Consider the following 21,760-nt stretch of genomic DNA (forward strand, 5'->3'; position numbering starts at 1 on the left):
GATTTCTGTACAGACTAGTAGCCCACAAGAGGGATGGGCAAAATGGAATAGTGTTGAAAAGCTTGAAAGTAAAGATGATCCTCAAGCTGAATCTTGAGAGAGAGAGAGAGAGAGAGAGAGAGAGAGAGAGAGAGAGAGAGAGAGAGACACTACATCATTTAGAAGGGCCGAGAGAAGGGAAGGCATTCCTTGCATAGGAACAAAGGAATAAGCCTGGCCTATTGTGGACTGAGGCGTTCAGCCTATCCAGATGACAGTGGAAGTACAGTAAAAGCTGGGACTGAGAAAGTCAGCAGAGTCTGTATTGGAGAAGCTTGGATGCCAGGCTGAAGAGCTTGACCTTGTCCTAAAAAGCAAAATCAGAATTTTTTGAAAGCTCATTCTGAAAAAAGTATGTAAAGAATGGGTTAGGATAAGACCAAAGGTAAAGAATTAGGAAGCTGCTTGCAATATCCAAGTAAGAGATTACTGTGACTTTAGCATGGGATGGAGAGGAAAGTTAAATTAAAAAAAAATTCAGGAGTTTAAAATCAATGGTAATTGGAATCTGATTGTTAGGAGAAAGAATAGACTAGTAGGATAATGCCCAGATTTGGGTTGAGTGGCCAATGGAACCATTAAATGACAAAATTCAGAAGGGGAACATGTTTCATCATAATGTATATGAAGTACTTGTAAGATATTCAGGTGGAGCCCAAGCCCATTTGCCTCAGTGGATAGAGCATGGCCTGCGAACCAAAGGGTCCCAGGTATGATTCCAGTCAAGGGCACATACCTTGGTTGCAGGCTCCTCCCCAGCCCAGGCCCTGGTCAAGGCTCATGCAGGAGGCAACCAATCGATGTGTTTCTCTCACATCAGTGTTTCTCTCTGTCTTTCCCTCTCTCTTTCACTCTCCCTAAAAAATAATGGAAAAATATTCTTAGGTGAGGATTAACAAAAACAAACAAATAAACAAACAAAAAATATTCAGGTGGAAATGTACAGCAGGTGATGGATACATGGGGCTAGAACTCAGGTATGAGATCCGGGCTAGCCCTGGCTGGCTTGGCTCATGGATGGAGTGTCGGCCTGTGGAACGAAGGGTCCCAGGTTTGATTCTGGCCAAGGGCACATGCCTGGGTTGCGGGCTCGATCTCCAGTAGGGGGTGTGCAGGAGGCAGCCAATCAATGATTCTCTCTCATCATTGATGTTTCTCTCTCTCCCCTCTCCCTTCCTCTCTGAAATCATTAAAGAAATATATATATATTTTTAAAAAGAGATTTATGGAAGAGTGCAAAAGGCAAGGGGAAGAAATCAAGCCTCATAGCTTACATTTTTTTTCTGTGAAGTAGGACAAGGTCTCTGCAGAAGAATGAGAGACAGGGTTAAGAAGGAAACTTGAGGGCAGTAGTGAAGGCTTAAAGTGGTTGTTGAAAGAAAATGAGATATGGCCCAGCCAAAATGGTGAATGTGATTAGTGGCAGTGCCCATCTGTAAGTGCAAATTTATCTGGTGTAAAAGCTGAGAACAGCTGTACCAAGTGAAGTTGGTATTAGGGAAGGAGTTCCTAAAAGGATACACAATAAGGATCAGGCCAAACAGAAAAGAAAGTAAAGCTAGATTTGAGGACTGGGGTCAGGGTACTAGGGACGTTAGGTTGAAGCAGATGTAGGAGGTATAAGAAAGCTGGAAGGACAGGAAGTGATAGCTGTTAACTAAAGTTTTGGGTACTATGTAAAGTTTCAGTATTGTTTAAGTTCCACAGTGTAGCCTTTAGAGTAATTAAAATTGGGGGAGGTCAAGGAAACATGAAGGCCAGAATGCTGGATAACGGCATGGTCCTTGAAGTCCACCAGGATGATAGCTGGATTGGGAAAGAAATAAAGATTGAGCTGGTGTCTAAAAAATCATTAACGAATTATGAAAATAGCAGGAGGTAGATGACTGTTGTAAGGAAAAGAGAAATCAAACTAGACAACTTGAGCTTCAAAAGAACTATAGGATGGATGGTCTGAGTGATCACTGAGAACTTGGAGAATGCCAATACCTCTTTTTAATACCATGGGACATGGAGTATAAGAAGACTACAAGGCCACATCAGAGAGTAGAAATCAGGTATGAAGGAAAGTAGGTGTCCTGTGAAAAGGATGGGGCCACAGGGGAGTTTGTTAACTACTGAACACAGGTATCCAGAGAGCATTGTAAAGAAGGGTTTGAAGGAATGGGGTGGAGAGAACAGAAGAATAAAAGGCTCCTGGCTAAGCCCATAGCTAAGGCCACTGCTAGAAGCAGAGGGCCCAAAGAGTGGCACTAAAAAATAACCCAAGATGGTCCTAAAGGTCTTATTCCATCCTTACAGACAGCAGGCGGTAGATATAGCAGGTCTTCTTTTGACCGTCACGCCAGACCCGAGCCATAGCTTGTTCATCATTAGCCGGGTTCCAGTCAGGGTCAAACATGACCAGACGGTTAGCCCCAATGAGATTGAGGCCACAGCCCCCCGCTTTGCTGCTCAGCATGAAGATAAAGTCAGGACTCTGGAAAGAGAGGAAGCAGAAAAGAACCTTTCGCAGTCTGAACTAGAATCCTCCTCAGCCCAGTCAACTGTTCTCTCACACATCTATATTCTTAGGCTCAGACCAATTGTGAGGATCACCAGTTTGCATACCATCCAACTTCCTAGCCCACAGAGTCAGTTCCCAGCCCAGCCATCATTAACCAGCCTAACCCTACCACACCCACCAGAAAAAAAATCCAGGAAGACACTAGAGCGCAGTCCCCTTATAGCTTCTCTATCAACCCTGATCCTGATGTTACTACATTGGTGGTGTGGGGGCAAGGGTTGTGCATTTACCGATGGACTGTTGAAGCGTTCTACAACCTTGGCTCGCTTCTTAATGGACATGGTGCCATCCAAGCGGACATACAAATACCTAAAGGGAAATCCAAAGATCAAAACCCAAGAAAGAAGCAGAGTTTCTTGGAGCCAGAATTATGAAGGGACTACACTAACCATACTTGAGGCTGTTTCATGCACAGCCTGAGGCCCCACACTCACAAAGGGAGGGGCAAGAACGAGGAGCCAGGATTCTGTTCTGTGGGAACACCTAAAAGACCAGGGGCTATTCTGCTTGGGGAGGCACTTTGGCAGCCTAGTTAGGCTCTTCCCTACCTTCGGGCCCGGCACAGCTTCTCAAAGAGGTCCAGGGTCTGGGTGTAATTGGACACCAGCACTACTTTATCACTGCTGCGGCTTCGGGTCACCGCCAGGATGTAGTCAAGGACCAGCATTTTACCTGGGGAGATGAACTATTAGTCCCCAGTGTGTCAGCCCAATGGCCCAGAATTCTTACTCTTGATATCCTGCCTTGAGACAAGATAGGTTTAGAATATAGAGACAATCCCCCACCCTTCATCCTAGAGAAGCCAAAACAACAACAACAACAAACGGTAGGAAAGGGCTCACCTGACAGCTGGGGCTCTAGAACCTTGGAGCTATAACCAGGGGGGAATACATCCAAGGCTCCTTCAAAGCCATCCTCTTCTTCCACACACTTGTCATAGATGAGAGCTGGATCTGGTAAAAAAATAAAAATTAAAATTAAAAATTAAAAAAAAGCCAGCTACATTGCTTTCGGAAATTTCCACTTCAGTTCTCATTAGAAAGAACCTCCTCTAGAAAGAAGCCTCTCCAAATGACCTTCTTCAGCACCAGATTTGCTTGGTCCCAAAATTCCAGTGTGTAGTCAGTGCCATCTGGGAGAATGAATGGATAACCTGGCTCACCAGTGTGTTCTCCCAACAAAAAGGAAGCTATACCAGAGACAGTACATTTGTTATTTTTATTCCTGTCTGACATTTTGTGTGCACATGTGTGCATGAACACACACACACACAGTCCTACATACCCCAAGCATCAAGCATAGGCTGGGCAGAGGATAAGCTGAAGTTTTCAAAGCAAAGGGTCTGGTTGACAAAGTAAACAATGTAGGGCTCATGCCTTGGGGAGGGCCGGAATCACATATGGCCTCTATGAGGACCCTGAGGACAAGTGTTAGTGAAGGTGGCTGGATCACCTGCGGGAGCCTACCCTCCTTGCTCACTCTCACAGAAGATCTCTGAGGATCATGGACCCAACTCACGATTACAAAGCTTCTTTAGTGAGGTGATGGAAGACAGGGAAGATATACTCATCTTGCCCTCACGCAACTCCTCTGCTGGCTTGGCCTGTCTCAGAAACCTCTGGTATAATTCAGTCTGAAGCGGTGTCAACCTGAAAAAAAGGCAGCTGGGTCAGTGAGAAAGGCTGAACCATACTTGGCCCCTCTGAGGACAACTTGAAAACTGGGCTTTTACTCTCTCCACACCCCTAAGTTGAGTTCAGTACCTACAACAAACCACCTGCTCAATCTTCACAGGCAGATACTTAGACAGGATATCAGATGTCCTCCGTATCAGACACCTAGAGAGAACAAGATAAAAAGGTAGCTGCTGGTAAAACCACCAAAAAAACTACTGGAATAAAAATTACCACCTAAAGGACCAAAAATGACTCTTTTGTACTATTAAATGTCAGAGACCCATCAGTACTAGGGCAAAGATATCTATACCGGGGTCGCAGTCATGGGAACGGAGACCCTTACAGTCTAGCTTTAACTGACAACTCTTTCTCTTCCCCTTCAAAAGGTTAGCTGGTCTTCAAGAAGAGGTCAAGGTCTCCCATTGTGTCTAGTGTTCTGATAGGGAAAACAAGCTGCAAACCACTAAGTCCTTAGGGAAGTTTCTGCATTTGCCCAATTGCTCTTGTCAAATGACCCAAGGCTCGATGAAATTAAGCCCACACCTCCTAGCAGACCAGGAAGAACAGGGGTCAGGCACCTAAGCAGCAGGTCCCGACACACTGTCTCCTTCCTGCCATCTAAAATTGGGAGGGAGAGGTGGCAATTGGGAAGAACAGGACTCTTCAGGATGTAAATCATCAAGTGTATATATCTATAACAGGAGTCCAGAATGTACCTGCCCTCCTGTGCTATGTGGGCCCCATAGAAAAAGCCATCTCAGTCTGGAAGCCACACCCATTCATCAGATCTACCCCTACCTATGAGGCCTGGGAAGGTAAGCGTGGTTCTTTAGGTTTGAGATCAAATGGTAAGAAGCTTCTGAAATACTAACAGTGTTCTGCGGTATATTTTGCTCAGGAAATCCAACAGCATCAGGAAAGAGCTTCCTCAGCAGGTTGCTAAGCAGACCAAAACCAGACCACAGGACTGAGGCCAGGAAGAAAGCAGGGACTTGGCCTGCAAGACCCTCTATTTTATTCTGTAGTTACAGTGAGAACACAGATCCCACTCCCTTCCTAGAATCCCGGCCTTCATAGGTCAAGGTCCCAAAAGATTGGCCTTGGATGGCTTAGGGGGCAACTCTGATGACCTCAGTTGGGGGAACCCAAATGAAGAGCTGCCTTCTAGTCCCACCCTGCCATTACCTATTCACAATGCTGGTGAGCTCCCGCAGTCGCTCCTCTCCTCGCTGCCTATCTGCCTCACTGGCAGCTGCATCTCTACCTTTCAAAATTGGCAACTCAAAATGCTTCTTGAACTCATGGGCAGTTCCTAGACGCAGAAGAGAAGGGGAAATTAAAGAATGTAGAAAAAGAATTATTTCCCACTGCTAGTAATGGCAGACTTCTTTGTTACAGACCAACCTTCCTGCCAAGACCAACAAAGCTAAACAAATTACAGGCAATTTGTTTGAATGAATTGGAGAGCTACCAAAACATAGAAGACTTAAAAGGCCAAATAGTGAGATAGTAGATTAAAATACAAACATGAACTAATCACATTAACTATAAATGGACAAAATAATCCAATAAAAAGATATTCCAGCCTGGCCAGTGTGGCTCAGTGGTTGATGTTGACCCATGCACCCAGAGGTAACTGGTTAGATTCTGGGTCAGGGCACATGCCTGGGTTGCAGGCTCCATCCCCAGTATGGAGTGTGCAAGAGGCAGCCCACTGATGTTTCTCTCTCATCGATGTTTCTATTTCTTCCTTCCTCTCTCTAAAAAAATCAATAAAAACACACATATTTTTAAAAAAGAAAATCCAATTATCAGATTGGATTTTTTTTAGAGCACCCACCTATATACTGTTTGTAAGAGATAAAGGTGCATGTATTAGTACAATGAAGTTCATGCCACAGTGTGGACAAACCTTGAAAACATTACACTAAGTAAAATAAGCCAAAGACAAAAGTGCAGATATAGGATTCCACTGATATGAAATATCCAGAATAGGTAAATCCTTACAGACAGAAAGCAGATTGGTGGCTGTCAGGGTCAGGGGTAAAGGGGAAATAGAAAGTAACTGCTTAATGGGTATATGATTTTCTTTTGGCCAGAAATTTAAAAAAAAAAAAACCAACATCTCCAAATAGCCAATGACTATATTAAAAGATATCTAACTTTATTCAACATTAGGCAGATGGAATGAGATATTACTAAACACCAACAAAATGACTAAAATTATTTATTTATTTAATTTGTTAATCCTCACTTGAGGATATTTTTCAATGGCTCTTCAGGAAGGGAGAGGGGAGGAAGGAGGGAGAGAGAGAAACAGAGACAGAAAAACATCAATGTGAGAGAGACAACATCGACTGGTCGCATCCCGCATGCACCCGACTGGGGGTGGGGATGGAACCCACAACCCAGGTATGTGCCCTTGACTGGAAATTGAACCCTCGACCCTTCAGTGCACAGGCCAAAGCTCTAACCACTGATAAACACCTGCCAGGGCGACTAACATTTTTGAAAATTTTAAAGATAAATATTGGTGCCCTGACCGGTTTGGCTCAGTGGATAGAGCATCGGCCTGCAGACTGAAGGGTCCCGGGTTCGATTCCCATCAAGGGCATGTACCTTGGTTGCAGGCACATCCCCAGTAGGGGGTGTGCAGGACGCAGCTGATCTATGTTTCTCTCTCATCGATGTTTCTAATTCTCTATCCTCCTCCCTTCCTCTCTGTAAAAAAATCAATAAAATATATTTAAAAAAAAAAAAAAAAGATAAATATTGGTGATACAGAGCCATGGTTAACAAACTACAGCCATGCGCCAGCCACCTGTTTCTGTAAATGAAGTTTTATTAGACTACAGCCATGCCCATTATGGCTGCTTTCACTCTACAATGGCAGAACTGAGTAACTGTGACAGAGTTTGCCTGTGAGCCTAAAACACTATCTAGTCCTTTAAGAAAAGAAATTGCTGACCCATGATATAGAGTAGACACTGGAATTCTCATACTCTGCTGGTACAATCACTTAAAGTGATTATAGAGCTGAACACATGCATAACATATGACCCAGCAATTCCACACTTAGGACAGAGAAATGCTTATTATGCTGAGGTAAAAACATGTGCAAGAATGTTCATAGCATCATTATTAAAAGAATAAAAAAACTGGAAATAAAAATTGTCTATCAATAGTAAAAGAAATAAATCATGGTATATTCACTAAAGGGAATAGTATACAAAAATGAAAAACTACAACTACAGGCAACAACACGGATGATTTCTCATAAATATAATGAACAGAAGAAACCAGATGCAAAGGAATATATACTGTATGATTCCATTCATATATATAAAGTTCAAGAATATTTCTGGGGAGAAAAAAGTAGTGATTAGGAGGGGGTGGGAGAGTGCCTCTGAGATGGGAGGGCTGCTGAGATAGTGAAAGTAGCTGATCTGGTGGTGGTCACTCCAATGTGTTCTTTGTGAAAATCTTGCTGCTCAGCTGGTCCTCACCTTAAGTGATTTTCCTAAGCGCTGTCAAGTTGGGGTGACACTAAAAAACCGTTCCACAATATCTAAGTGCAGGAACTTCCCAAATGGTGGTTACTGGGGCAGGGGAGAGTGAAAAATAGGGAGCTATTGTTTAATGGGTAGAGTTTCAGTTTTGCAAGTTAAAAAAAGTTCTGGAGATAGATGGTAGTGATGGTTGCACAACAATGTGAATATACTTAATGACACTTAATTGTACACTAAAAAATGGTTTTTAAAAAAAGAAAGAAGCTGCCCAAGACTGTCTGCTCTGAGGTCAAAGCTCTCGTGAGGTAACAAAAATACCTGGAAATATTATTTCCATCTACAGTTCATAGTGACCCCGTGCTCTGCAAAGAGCCTGCCACCTCTGCCAGAGAAAAATAGCCAGGGTGGGGAAATCCCAGCCACAGCAACCAGACAAAAAGAAATAAAAGGCATCCAAATTGGAAAGGAAGAAGTAAAACTGTCATTATTTGCAGATAACATGATACTATAGAGAGAACCCTAAAGATCCCACCAAAAAAACTACTAGAACTGATAAATGCATTCAGTAAAATAGCAGGATACAAAATATTCAGAAATTGGTTGCATTTTTATACATCAATAATGAACTAACAGAAAGAAAAACTAAAAAAAAAAATCCCATTTACAATTGCACCAAAAACATAAAATACCTAGGAATAAATTTAATGGAAGCATATACCATACACATGGATACCCAAAGCAACCTATAGTTTCAAAAAAATCCCTATCAAAATTCCAATGGTGTTTTTATAGAACTAGAACAAATAATCCAAAAATGTATATGGAACCACAAAAGACCCTAAATAGCCACAGCAATAAAAAAAGAACAAAGTTGGAGGGATCACAAGATTATAATAATCAAAACAGCATGGTATTAGAATAAAAAACAGACACACAGATCAATGGAAAAGAACAAAGTGCCCAGAAATAAACCCACACCTATACAGTTAACTAATACATGACAAAGGAGGCAAGACTATACAATGGGATAAAAATAGTATATTCAATAAATGGTTTTGGGAAAATTGGACAGATACATGAAAAAAAATGAAACTAGACCATCTTTTTATACCATATACAAGAATAAACTAAAAATGGATTAAAGACTTAAATGTCAGACTCAACACCATAGAACTCCTAGAAGAAAACATAGGCAATAAAGTCTGACATTTCTCTTAGCAATATTTTTCTGATATATCTCCTCAGGCAAGGGAAACTGAAGAAATAATAAATAGGACTATAGCAAATTAAAAAGTTCTTTTGCACAGCAAAGGAAACCATCAACAAAACGAAAAGATGACCTACTGAATGGGAGAAGATATTTGCCAATGATATATCAGATAAGGGGTTAATATCCAAAATTTATAAGAACAAACCAATAAAACAATCCAACTAAAAATGGGTAAAGGACCTGAATGGATACTTCTCCAAAGAGGGCATACATGGCCAATAGACATATGAAAAGATGCTCAATGTCACTAAGTGTTCAAAGAAATGCAAATTAAAACCACAGTGAGAGACCTGGCCAGGTGGCTAAGCTGGTTGAAGCATAGTTCCATACACCAAAAGGTTGTGGGTTCAATCCCCTGTTGGGGCACATACAGGAGGGAACCAATCGATGTTTCTCTCTCCATCAATGTTTCTCTCTCTCCCTTCCTGTCTCTAAAATCAATTTTTAAAAAGATCCTGGCCTGCCCTGACCAGTTTGGCTCAGTGGATAGAGTGTCAGCCTACGGACTGAAGGGTCCCAGGTTCGATTCCGGTCAAGGGCATGTGCCTTGGTTGCGGGCACATCCCCACTGTGGGGTGTGCAGGAGGCAGCTGATCGATGTTACTCTCTCATTGATGTTTCTAACTCTCTACCCCTCTCCCTTCCTCTCTGTAAAAAATCAATAAAATATATTTCTAAAAAAAGATCCTCCAGTGAGGATTAAAAATAAAAACAAAACCAAACCACGATGAGCTATCACCTCAAACCTGTCACAATAGCTATCATAAAAAAAATCAGCAAGTGTTGGCAAGGATGTGAAGAAAAAGGAACCCTTATGCAACATTTTTGGGAATGCATATGTTGCAGCTACTACGAGTAGTATGGTTGGAGGTTCCTCAAAATATTAAAAATAAGACTGCCTTTTGATCCAGCAATTCCATTTCTGGATATATATCCAAAGAAACCCAAATCTAATTTGAAAAGATATATGCACCCCTATGTTCACCGAAGCATTATTTACAACAGATAAGATATGGAAATGCCTTAAGTGCCCATCAGTAGAGGAGTAGATAAAAAAAGTGTTGATAACAGCCCTAACCGGTTTGGCTCAGTGGATAGAACGTCAGCCTGCAGACTGAAGGGTCCCAGGTTCGATTCTGGTCAAGGACATGTACCTTAGTTGCAGGCACATACCCAGTAGGGGGTGTGCAGGAGGCAGCTGATTGATGTTTCTAACTCTCTATCCCTCTCCCTTCCTCTCTGTAAAAAATCAATAAAAATATATATATTTTTAAAAGTGTTGATACATATATACTATGGACTATTACTCAGCCATAAAAAAAGAATGAAATCTTGCCCTGGCTGGTGGCTCAGTTGGTTGGAGCATCATCTTGTACACCAAAAGGTCACAGGTTTGATTCCCAGTCAAGGCATATACCTAGATTGCAAGTTTGATCTCTGGTCAAGGTGCACATGGGGGGCAGCCGATCCACATTTCTCTCAAACAAAAACAATGAAATCTGCCTTGGCTGGTTTGGCTCAGTAGATAGAGCGTCGGTCTGCGGACTGAAGGGTCCCGGGTTCGATTCCGGTCAAGGGCACATGCCTGAGTTGTGGGCTCGATCCCCAGTAAGGGGCGTGCCGGAGGCAGCCGATCAATGATTCTCTCATCATTGATGTTTCTATCCCTCTGTCCCCTCTCTCCCTTCCTCTCTGAAATCAATAAAAATATATTTTAAAAAAAAACAAAAAACAATGAAATCTTGCCCTAGCCAGTTTGGGTCAGTGAACAGAGTATCGGCCTGTGGATTAAAGGGTCCTGAGTTCGATACCCAGTCAAGGGCACATACCTTAGTTGCAGCCTCATTCCCCGACCCGGTCTGAGCATGCAGGAAGCAACCAATGGATGTATCTTTCTCACATCCATGTTTCTCTCTCCTCCCTACCCTCCACTCCTTCTAAAAAATAAAAAAATAATAATAATTATTATTATTATTATTATTATGGCCAGAATGGACCTTGCTGAGTTGCTTGGCAGAGCCAAGGTCTCCCTGACAAGAGAAGTCCTCCTACAAGTACTAGCATTCTCTTTTCTCTCCTCAGCTAGAGTTACAGGTAAGACTCCTCTCCAGTGTAGCAAACAAGGCTGGATTCTTACCCAGTATGCCTGAATTAACAAAATGTACCAAGCTGAAATACTCAAGGAGATCATTCTGGATGGGAGTCCCGGAGATGAGCACCCGCCGGCTGGTGTTTAAGCTGTCCAGAGCCTGGTAAGTCTGATTCTCAGAGTTCTTGAGTCTGTGTCCCTAAAAGGAAATTCTCACTTAGGCCTGGGCACAATATGGCATCCCTAATAGGAGCAAAGTCTTATGTAGAGAATCCAATCTCTAGCCATCAGTCCACAGCACCTCACCCTCCTCGGAGTTCCAAAAAGTGCTTACTCCCTCTTTTGACAGATTGATATCATGGGCTCTCCTCTCATTTGCCTCCTCCAAAGCAGCATGTTCTATACTCAGCATTCCCCAGGGACTGACAGACCTTGGAGGGAGTCCTCAGTGAGGAGACTCTGACAGACTTTCTCCTACCACCAAGACTGCTGAGTCAAGTACCTCATCACATATGACCAGACCAACACTCCCTTTCTGGAGGATGCCAACATGAAGGCGGAAGGTCTCGTAGGAAATGATGAGGATAGGAGAAGGCACTCTGGCTCCACGCTGGTTCATGAATCCTTCTACAACAGAAAAGGCGTCAAGGAACAAATCTTAGAGTATCTTAAAAAAAAAAGTTTGATAGTTGTTTAATTCAGCCTGGAAATAACTATTTCAACTATTTTCCATAGAATTCTCTTCTCTGCCACCCCTCATTGCCTTCAACCCTGGCCATCAGTAAGCATTCACATAAGAAAGGAATACAATGCCCAGCTGGTGTGGCTCAGTGGTTGAGCGTCGACCCAGGAACCAAGAGGTCACTGGTTCAAGTCCTGGTCAGGGCACATACCCGGGTTGCAGGCTTGATCCCCAGTAGGGGACATGCAGGAAGCAACCGATCAATGAGGTTTCTCTCATCAATGTTTCTATATCTCTATCCCTCTCCCTTCCTCTCTCTCTAAATATCACGAATAACATATAAAAAAGAAGAGTAGTTTGTGTAGAAGAGTAGTTTGTGTAAAGACTCCATACCCAGCTTTTTATCTATCTCGTCCTTAGAGCCTCCATCGATGGCCAGAGGTTGAATCCTCCCTCCAAGCCATTTCCCAACTTCATTGTACCAGTTCTTCACCAGGCTGGAGGGCGACACCACCACTGCCTTGTCAATTTCTGGCTTGCACTCTGGACTCTGGCGCAAAAGCGTCCACATCAACGTGATACACTGCAGTGTCTTGCCCAGGCCCATCTCATCAGCCATAATGCAGCCATGGCTGCCGGGGATGCGCCGACTGGTGACACAATCCCACAGGAACTTCACTCCCTGGGGAAGAACAGCACTCAGCCCACTTTGGCATCCACTCTGCTGCTGTCCTAAAGATGGCAGCCTCAAGCTCAGACCCTAGCCCATAACTCATTTCCCCGCTTACCCCCTCGCCCCCACCACCCCACTTACCTCTCTCTGATGAGGCCGCAAGACCTTACTGAGAATAGGATCAACAACCACATGGACAGGGAGTTTTTCCCTGAGAAAATACAGCAAAGAAAACATGGAGCTCAGACATAGGCAAGGGCATGCCCTAAGGAAGCTGTGTCCTGCTGATCCAGAAGCCACAGAGGCAGCTGCCTAAAAAAGGACCCTCTTGGCCTAGTAATCAAACCATAGTAAATTCCTGCCCCGGGGAAATTTAGGTAAGAGGGATGGGCTCTTTATGTTATCACCTCAACCCCGCCTGCTCCTGAGTGAGGAATCCCCACCTTGGTCGTGTCCACATGCTCTTGCCTAGGCACTCTCCTTCCCCACCACTCTCTGGATGGCACAGCAGTCATGACAGCACTCTGAAAACATATGCCCGTCCCCAGGGATCAGAACTGCTCAAGAAATACCAACACACATACTTGTCAAGCTTCAGCTGGTCATGGGCGCTCAGCGGGGGAGGTTCATACAGAACCAAGGCACCTTCTTCCAGGGGGTCATGGAGGGCCCGGCGGACCCCAGTCCTTTTGAGGCCCAATGCCCGAGAGCCCAGAGGACCTAGAAACCAACAATCTGTTAACTAAGCCTCTATGTTGAGGAGCTCCAGCAGGCCCAGCTCAAATTCCTATCCTTCACCAACCTTTCCTAAGCCTCCATATGACCCTCTCTCCCAGAACCTCTCCAAATACAGTTTGGGCACTGCTACCTGACCGTATCCCAGTCTGCCTCAGATCAGAGTCTCTATTATTTTAGTTTGCCATTCAACTACAAACCTCAGAAGGGCCCGGTCTTGTTCATCTCAACTCAAGTCAATCCTGGAAAGGTCTAAAACCCTGAAAGGGCCTTTCAAGACTTAGAGCTCTTGAGAGTTGGCCTCCTCTCTCCCAGCCCCAGTGCACAATGCTATGCTCTATATAGGACAAGGAAAACTTTGTAGAATCTAAGCCTCCAACAGAGTCAACCTCATAAAGATGCCATTGAACTCACTTGGACTAAATGAAACCTGGACCCATCAGTCACCCTGGCCCACCAGGAGCTTCCTGAGCACTGCACATCCCCACCAAGAAGATGAAGGGCGGCCTTGCTGACGCTATCAAACAGCTTTCTTTCATGCAGACCTCAGTGGAGCCACCCCATACACAGTCACCACTGGACTGGCATCTTCAATTCCAAGGTAAGCTTATATGTTCAAAAGCTGAGGTTTTAATCTATCCAGGCACACTGACGCATGACAGAGTTAAAAATAGAAAAGTCTCCATTTTTACCTTGATAATTTGGAATGGGGATTTTGAAAGGCTTTGACAAAATGCTTCGAATAAATGCTTCCTAAAAAGAAACAGAGAGAGAAAAACAGGGATTCAGGACTCTTTAGAGATGTTATGGAATACTATTTCTACAAATGCAGCCTAAAATGCCTATGTAAGCACCGTAATACAGTAAGAGCATTGTATTTTTATTACAGCTCATTAAGAATCACCTAGAACACTGTGCTCCATATTAGATTTGTACAACAGCTTCTTTTCTTGCTTTCTTTGTCTCTTGATTAAAATCTTCCCCTCAAGAAAACAAGAACCGAGGTCTCCTTCCTCTCACTGGTAACAAATGTGTTACCATCCTTATCTTACTAGACAAAGCTGGCCATTACTCCTCAAATATTCTGTCTTTGACTTCCAGCCACCGCTCTCCTACTAGTCCCTTCCCTGGGACCTCATGCTCACTCCCCTAAGGGGTTTTCTTTTTCCTCGGCCTAATCACCCTTAAAAGTAAGTGTTCCTCGGGGCTCGGATCTAGGCTCTTCTTTTTCTTTTTTAATCCTCACCTGGGGATATTTTTCCATTGATTTTTAGAGAGAGTGGAAGAGAGAGGGAAAGACAGGGAGGAAACTGCAACAGAGGTACATAACCTTGACTAGAATCAAACCCGGGATCTGTAGGTCTGCAGGCTAATGCTCTATCCACTGAGCCAAACCAGATAGGGCTCTAGGCTCTTCTGACTGCACACTCACCCTGACACTTCAATACACGTTGGAGGTATGGTACTAAATATCATCAATATGCTAATGACCCCAAGTCTATTTCCAATCAGAACCTCTCTCCTAGGCTCCACACCCACATTTGCAACCACCCCCAAACCTAGACATTCTGGTGTCTAAGGCTAAAGTCCTCATCTCCAGGGTTGCACTATGACTTTTGTGGGTCTGAGGCACTTTTGCCTTTGGGGCCAGAAGATAAGTAGTTTTTGCCACCCCAAAATGTGCCTTTTGGGATATGAATTGTTTTTTTAGGCTGGTTATTTTTAACAAACAGCATTCTTGGAAGAAGCTCTGAAAACCAAGTAGCAGTTATCCTGGGTAAAAGGACATCTACATTTGTAAGGGAAATCTTTATTTGTAAGAGTGTGTCCCTCACTGAACCCGGCCTGCCTCTACTATCAATGGAAAAGGCTTGGACTTAGATCTGCATACCCTTGTTTACTGCACTTTTCCTGGTCACCTCCCCTGACTCCACCACCATTTTTTGTTTTTTGGTTGAGGTATTTAAGGTGATGGCTTCTGCCATTTTGGCGAGTTACAGTTTTCCTGGGTCTCAGGAGGTATTCATATGATTATATATTATGAAGCTGTAATTTTTCTCCTGCTAATCTGTCAATGACAATTTGATTATTAGTCCAGCCAGAAGAACCTAGGGTAGAGGAGAATTTTTCCTCCCCCAGAGGCTCCTCCTCCACTGCTTTCACACAGGCTGTTCCCTCCATCTAGGTCACGTCCACTCTCTTCACCTGGCTGACTTCCGTGCCATCACAGTATGTCCCTCAAATTCAGGTCTTCACCAACCTCCAGACTGTTAGGACCCTACTGCATACTCCCACCACACCTGCACTTACTGTCATATAGTTACTTGAATGAATCCTGAATGAAAAGTCCCAGAGTACTACATGTAACCATGTAGAAACTTCATTTCTTTAATATAACTTTTCTCCTTTCTTTTCTTCTGATTCAAACTGGTTTCATCCAGTATCCTTCTTCCTTGCATGTCCACTCCCTTAATCATTAAGCCCGCAGGACAAAGAGATTCTGATCAGAATCAAATAATCTTAGGACAAAGCCTCAGGTCTGTTGACCAGCAAAGACAGTTTCAGTCAAACTAGAGACAACATCTAAGCCTCAGTTGTTTCAGCTCCAGGCCCCAAAATGCAGGAAAACCAGACGAACTGGGGCCATGGCTGACAACCACTCTCTACCCTAGCACTGACCAATCAGCAGAACCACAACCCTAACTCCATTAGTCACCATGATTAATGATGTTTCTCTAACGTAGCCCATCCATGGAAGCCATCTGGGAGCCAGGCTTATGAGCATTAATTCATTTGTGACTCCGGGTGTGGGTCATTTCCTGAACTAATAAATCCTTATTTTCTTTGCTGCAAGGTCCTGTTCGAGTTTTATTGAGCTTTGATGCACACAGGGAAGCAGACTCCTTTAGACCAGTAACATACATATCATTTGTTTATAACTCAATAAATAAACTTAGTGAATTACATACATACGGTAAAACTATTACAAAAAGCAAGAGATGATGAACATAATTCAAGATAGTGATTTACCTCTGGGGATGGGAAAAGGGGGGAGCGGTCCTAAGCCAGGAGTCAGATATCCTTAACACTGCCACGGAGGCGGGAGAGGCTCCTGCCACCGCCGCTGCGCGCACCAGCCATTAGCCAGGCTTCTGGGTGAGCAGCGCTCCCCCTGTGGGACTGGGCCTAAACTAGCTCTCCAATATCCCCCCAAGGGGTCCCAGATTACAAGAGGGCGCAGGCCCGGCCAAGGGACCCCACCAGTGCACAATCAGGGCCAGGGAGAGACACAGGAGGTTGGCCAGCCGGGGAGGGGCCGTGGGAGGTCTCCAGGGCGTGTCCAGCCCTTCTCGCTCAGTCCTGATCAGCCGGATCCCAGCAGCAAGCTAACCTACCAGTCGGAGCATCTGCCCCTGGTGGTCACTGCCCGTCATAGTGACTGGTCAACCGGTCGACTGTCTGTCCCCTGGTGGTCAGCGCATGTCATAACAAGCAAATGAGCGGCCTTAGCATATTACGCTTTGATTGGTTGAACAGCGGACCAGTCGACCAGACACTTAGCATATTAGGCTTTTATTATATACGATGTCACATATGTATTCTTTCACATTTATCACATAAAAATGTTTCTAAATGTTTGCTGCATGCACGCACAAATAACCTCCATTACATATTCCCATAAACAGATTCCCATTTTTTTCCTTCAAAATCTCCCTGTAAAGGAAAAGCACACTCCTGTATGTGTCCTCTACTCTCAATACTACACTGCTTCACTTCTGACTCCACATGTGTGTTTTCCACACATCAAGCAATTCTTTGGCACCACCTGGGTGTCCTACAATTTTTAAAAAATACATATTTTTATTGATTTCAAAGAGGAAGGGAGAGGGAGAGAGAGACAGAAACATCAATGATGAGAATCATTGATGGGCTGCCTCCTGCATGCCTTTTCCTGGGGATCAAGCCCTTAACCCAGGTATGAGCCTTGGCAGGAAATCGAACCGTGACCTCCTGGTTCATAGGTCGATGCTCAACCACTGAGACACTCTGGCTGGGCTACAATTTATTCTTAAATCCTCACCTGAGGACACATTTTTATTGACTTTTAGAAGAGGAGAGAGAAACATTAATGTGAGACAGAAACATCGACTGGTTCTTCACATACACACCCCAACAGACCAAGTAGCAAACCCACAACTTAAGTGCCCAGACTAGGATCAAAACTGCAACATTTTGGTGTACCGGATGACACTACAACCAAATGAGTCACTCCTGCCAGGGCTGGGAGTCCTACAATATAACTCAATTCTGATATTATCTACACACAGAAAGCATCAGATTAAGACTTCACAAGACTGCTTCCCCACCACCACTGCAGGTGGTTCTGTCTGACAGGCTATACGTTGCAGGGGTCCTCAAACTTTTTAAACAGGGGGCCAGTTCACTGTCCCTCAACCGTTGGAGGGCCGGACTATAGTTTAAAAAAAAACTATGAACAAATTCCTATGCACACTGCACATATCTTATTTTGAAGTAAAAAAACAAAACAGGAACAAATATAATATTTGTATTTGCATGTGGCCCGCGGGCCGTAGTTTGAGGACCCCTGCGTTAGAGGTTCCCACAACCCCTCCTTGGGTTTGATTAATTTACTAGGGCAGCTCAAAGAACACAGAAGAAGTTTACTTACTAGATTACCGGTTTATCAAAGGATATTAAAGAATATGAATAAATAACCAGATGAAGAAACACGGCAAGGTCTGGAAGGTTCCCAAGCACAGGAACTTCTGTATCTATGGGGTTTGGGGTGTTCCACTTCCCAGCTCATGGATGCAGTGCTGTTTACCAACCCAGTTGCTCTGGGACCAGGAAGCTCTCCAAACCCTGACCTTTTGGGTTTTTATGGAGGTTTCTTTACATAGGCATGATTAAGCATTGGCCATTCATTGGTGGGTTGGTTCTCCTGGCAACCAGCCCCAAAATCAGGTGCTTTACAAAAGTTATCTCATTAACACAAACGCAGGTGTGGTTGAAGGGGTTATAAATAACATTACTGAAATTCCAGAGCTCAACATCACAGTCCCTCAGAAAACTTGGTGGAAAAAGCTTTGGATGGAGCCAGGCAGATTTGACTAGGTTACACTGCAACTTTGGACAAGTAAACCCCTCCAAGACTCAGCTTCCTCATCTTAAAAAAAATGAGGGTTACACAAGATAATGCACAGAACCTGCCATAGTGATGATTACGTTTGATTTTACTAGACGAAACACATGAAAGCTGTAGGACTCTAAGTACTTCTTAAAACCATATGCAGAGTCAGAGACTGAACCAATACCCTGCCATGGCCTTCTTTCTCCTGTACCCTCATGTCCTCAGGAATCTGAGCCACCTGAGATCTGGTGAAGAGGACTCCACGATGTTTCTCTCCTCCCCTCTCCCTTCCTCTCTCTCTAAAATTAATAAAAAATATATATTTTTTTTTAGAAAAGGGGACTCCAAATCAGCACACATCTCTCAGGAGAAGAGGCCAGGCCTCTTCCAGTCCCCTGGACTGTGAGCAGGCCCACAGTCCCCACCAAAGTCTGTCTGCTGGCTACTCTAGTGTCTCCAGGGGTAGGAGCCCCCCTAGGCAAAACGACAGGAAGCATATACATTGGCAGGCTGTGGTTCTGACTTACATGCTGACTGCTGTCCAGACAGGGTGGTCGATTCGTTAGTTGGGTCAAAGCTTTCCGAAAAGGAGACAGGAAACACGCCTGGCTCTGGGTCTCACTGCTGGATTTCCGTTTCTTAGGAGTCTAGGAGAGAGTAGCGGGAAAGGTGAAGTCTAGAATACCACAATGGCAACTAACATTTAAAATGCTTTGTAATGTTAAACCCTGGCCGGATAGTTCAGGTGGTGAGTTAGAGCATGGTCCCAACACACCAAGGTTCTGGGTTGGATCCCTGGTTAGAGCGTCAACCAACGAATGTACAAATAAGTGAAACAACAAATCAACATTTCTCTCTCTCTCTCTCTCTCTTTCTCTAAAAATCAGCAAATAAAATTATTTTTAAACTTGATTAAGACACTTATTAAGTGCCAGACCCTGTTAAAAACTAATCACACTTATTACCATATATCATTTTCACAGTGATTCTAGGTTAAATATTTATTGTCCTTATTTAACAGGTGAAAATTGGAGCTTAATGAGTTTAAAGAACTTGCCTAATCTGAGATGGGGCACTGGAAGAGGTGAATGAAGTGGGCCTGTGAAGGGCAAGTCCACCAGTAGCATGGAGTCATGTAACCCCAAATCTTCACTCTAAAAGGCCCAAAGAATAATTGAGCAACTGTTTGCTTCCGCCCCTGAGTTTTCTCAAAGGAGAGACAAGAGTACAGCTGTCCCCAACTCTCGGGTCACTAAAACCACTCTCCAGTCAGTTCACACCATGGCAGTGAGGACCCCAACACCAAAAACATTTTCAGGAGCAACCAGAGCAGACAGCACCATGTATGACCCAGCTGCACCAAGGGCTGCCCAACTTCAAGTCTGAGACCCAGGTAAGTGGCAAGGGGCAGCCAATGTGCCGCCATCATAGGTAGAGGAGCCCCCCGGTAATACCAGGGGTGCAACTACAGAGCAAGCCCCACTGAGCCATCAGGCAAGAACCCACTTGTACCAGCTTGCCAAGGTACTTGAAGCTTCAGTGATCACAGAAAGGCACACCAGGAACAAACACCAGGCCCCTTCCCTCTCTCCGCATCAAGTCTGACATGCTTGCTCTCCATGCTTTTACTCACAAACTGCCCCTGCCCAAAATCGCCTTCTAGACCTTCTTTAGCTCATCTTTTCCTCCAAAGTTCCAGTGGGCAAGCCCTTGAACTGCTCTCTCTGAAGTTAATGCAGCACTGTCCTATTGATTTTGGTTTGCACAGATCCTGCCTACAGCCAGCCTCCGAAAGCCTGGGAAGAGGGAGAGAGCACAGGACCCAGCTCACAGCTGAACATACTATACTCGAGTATTAGCAGAGACCGGAGGGGAACCACCTCTCCAATCCAGGCCCACGTGAGCTCAGGCTGCTAAAGTGGACCCAGTACATCCCACTATTTTGTGACATTGGGTAAAGGGACAAAAAGCAAAAGAACAGGCTGCTAGTTGCTGTTGGGGAGCATTTTTTTTTTTTCTCAAGGCAGCCAAAGGGCCCAACCCAAGGTGCTCTTTTGCTTTGGAATACTCCTTCCTACCAGGATAATTGAGTCTACATTAGCTTCTGGTGAGCACTTGAGAACAAATATTTTATTTATCTATGTTCAATGCCTGACACATAGTAAGCACTCATTAAAAGGTTACTGAGAGCGGCCTCTGGAGGTCATCAGGTTCATTCCATGTAACCCCAGAAACTAAGTCCAGGATTCCTTTCTGCCCAAACACTCCTGCATCCCCACCTTTTCTATCCACTTAAGGGCAGAGTACTCACCACTACCCCAGGCTGCCAATCTTCATCATCAGGTCTGCCCTCCGGTTTCCTCTTGGCCAGCTGGCTGGGAGCTAAGCTCCTCCTCTGAAAGAGAATGGAAACTGAGCCCCCGCAGGAATCCTGCAGCCTAAGCCCACCGGCCCCAGTCTCCCCGAGGCCTCACTTACCATCCTAGAACCAGGAGCACAAATATCAAGTACCCATCAGCCAAAAGACCAAGGCACCCAGAAGCTGAAAATGCAGAACCAGGGCCAGTAGAGAGCGGCCTGCTATATTGGCGAGAACGCGTCTAACTAAAGAGGAGGATGGAGGGAGGGAATTCAGCCAGTGCCTGGGGTTTGGGCCCAAACCTGAGTGGCCAGTTAGCTGAGGCCGGAGAGCAGGCCAACCAAGCAGAGATCTGGGACGGCTGGGCAAAGTGGAGTCGGCACAATGGCCTCAGGTGGGCATGAAGGAAGGAAGTAGTTAGGGGGAAAGGCGGGGGAAGGGTAGTTACAAGCCAGGAGAGGCTGGGGTGGAAATCCCAGGCCAGGAGAGAGAGGCTGGGGTGGAAATCGGGGACCTGGGGAGGCGAGGCGCCCGAGCCCAGAGAAGGGGGTTTCCCAGGTCTGGACCGCAGATGCGAGGTCCGGACGGAGGGAGGCCGAGCAGGGATCCAGGCAGGACAAGTAACAGACCCAGGCTCGGGAGGGGAGCCCCAGACGGAGCTAAGAAAACGGCTGAGACGAAGGTGCTCCCGGCACGCCGGCTGAATCTGGTTCTTCCCAAAGCGCGCGTTAACAGCCGCCGGGGCTCTCCGGTCCCGCCAGGCCGGGGCAATCGAACCTCCCGCGGTGCGGCTGCCGCGCCACCCATTGGCTCCGTTCGATGCGTTCGGCGCTCGCGACCCAAGGAAGGGGCGGGCCTAGTGCTGCGACGTCACAGGTGCTCGGCGCTCCGCAGCTGAAGAGGCGAAAGGGACCGGCTTGGGGGTGGGGTTTAGGCGGGAGGGCGGGGCCAACGGCGGCGGGAGCGTGGAGCGAGGTGGGCGGGGCGAGCAGGCGGGGCGGGATTTCTGA

At 45.2% G+C, this 21,760-nt stretch overlaps 1 protein-coding gene across 1 annotated transcript in view; it reads right to left on the minus strand.

The window, feature by feature from the left end:
- The window catches only part of RAD54L (RAD54 like), a 22,730-nt gene extending 1,811 nt beyond the window's left edge, over positions 1-20,919 (minus strand). Inside the window, exons 1-16 of the mRNA XM_070404847.1 lie at positions 20,870-20,919; positions 20,703-20,786; positions 18,919-19,038; positions 13,932-13,992; positions 13,089-13,224; positions 12,646-12,715; positions 12,225-12,513; positions 11,652-11,776; positions 11,198-11,348; positions 5,467-5,593; positions 4,369-4,443; positions 4,124-4,254; positions 3,448-3,558; positions 3,154-3,277; positions 2,836-2,914; positions 2,339-2,518 (exon numbers count right to left, since the gene is read on the minus strand). Of these exons, the coding sequence (XP_070260948.1) occupies positions 2,339-2,518; positions 2,836-2,914; positions 3,154-3,277; positions 3,448-3,558; positions 4,124-4,254; positions 4,369-4,443; positions 5,467-5,593; positions 11,198-11,348; positions 11,652-11,776; positions 12,225-12,513; positions 12,646-12,715; positions 13,089-13,224; positions 13,932-13,992; positions 18,919-19,038; positions 20,703-20,786; positions 20,870-20,872 (1,866 nt within the window). The 5' untranslated portion in view covers positions 20,873-20,919. The remainder of the gene's footprint in view (positions 1-2,338; positions 2,519-2,835; positions 2,915-3,153; positions 3,278-3,447; positions 3,559-4,123; positions 4,255-4,368; positions 4,444-5,466; positions 5,594-11,197; positions 11,349-11,651; positions 11,777-12,224; positions 12,514-12,645; positions 12,716-13,088; positions 13,225-13,931; positions 13,993-18,918; positions 19,039-20,702; positions 20,787-20,869) is intronic.
- Between the last annotated feature and the right edge of the window lie 841 nt (positions 20,920-21,760).

Source organism: Myotis yumanensis, unplaced genomic scaffold (assembly GCF_028538775.1).
Source record: "Myotis yumanensis isolate MYYU_CA2020_CCGP unplaced genomic scaffold, mMyoYum1.0.hap1 SCAF_2, whole genome shotgun sequence".
Taxonomy (NCBI): domain Eukaryota; kingdom Metazoa; phylum Chordata; class Mammalia; order Chiroptera; family Vespertilionidae; genus Myotis; species Myotis yumanensis.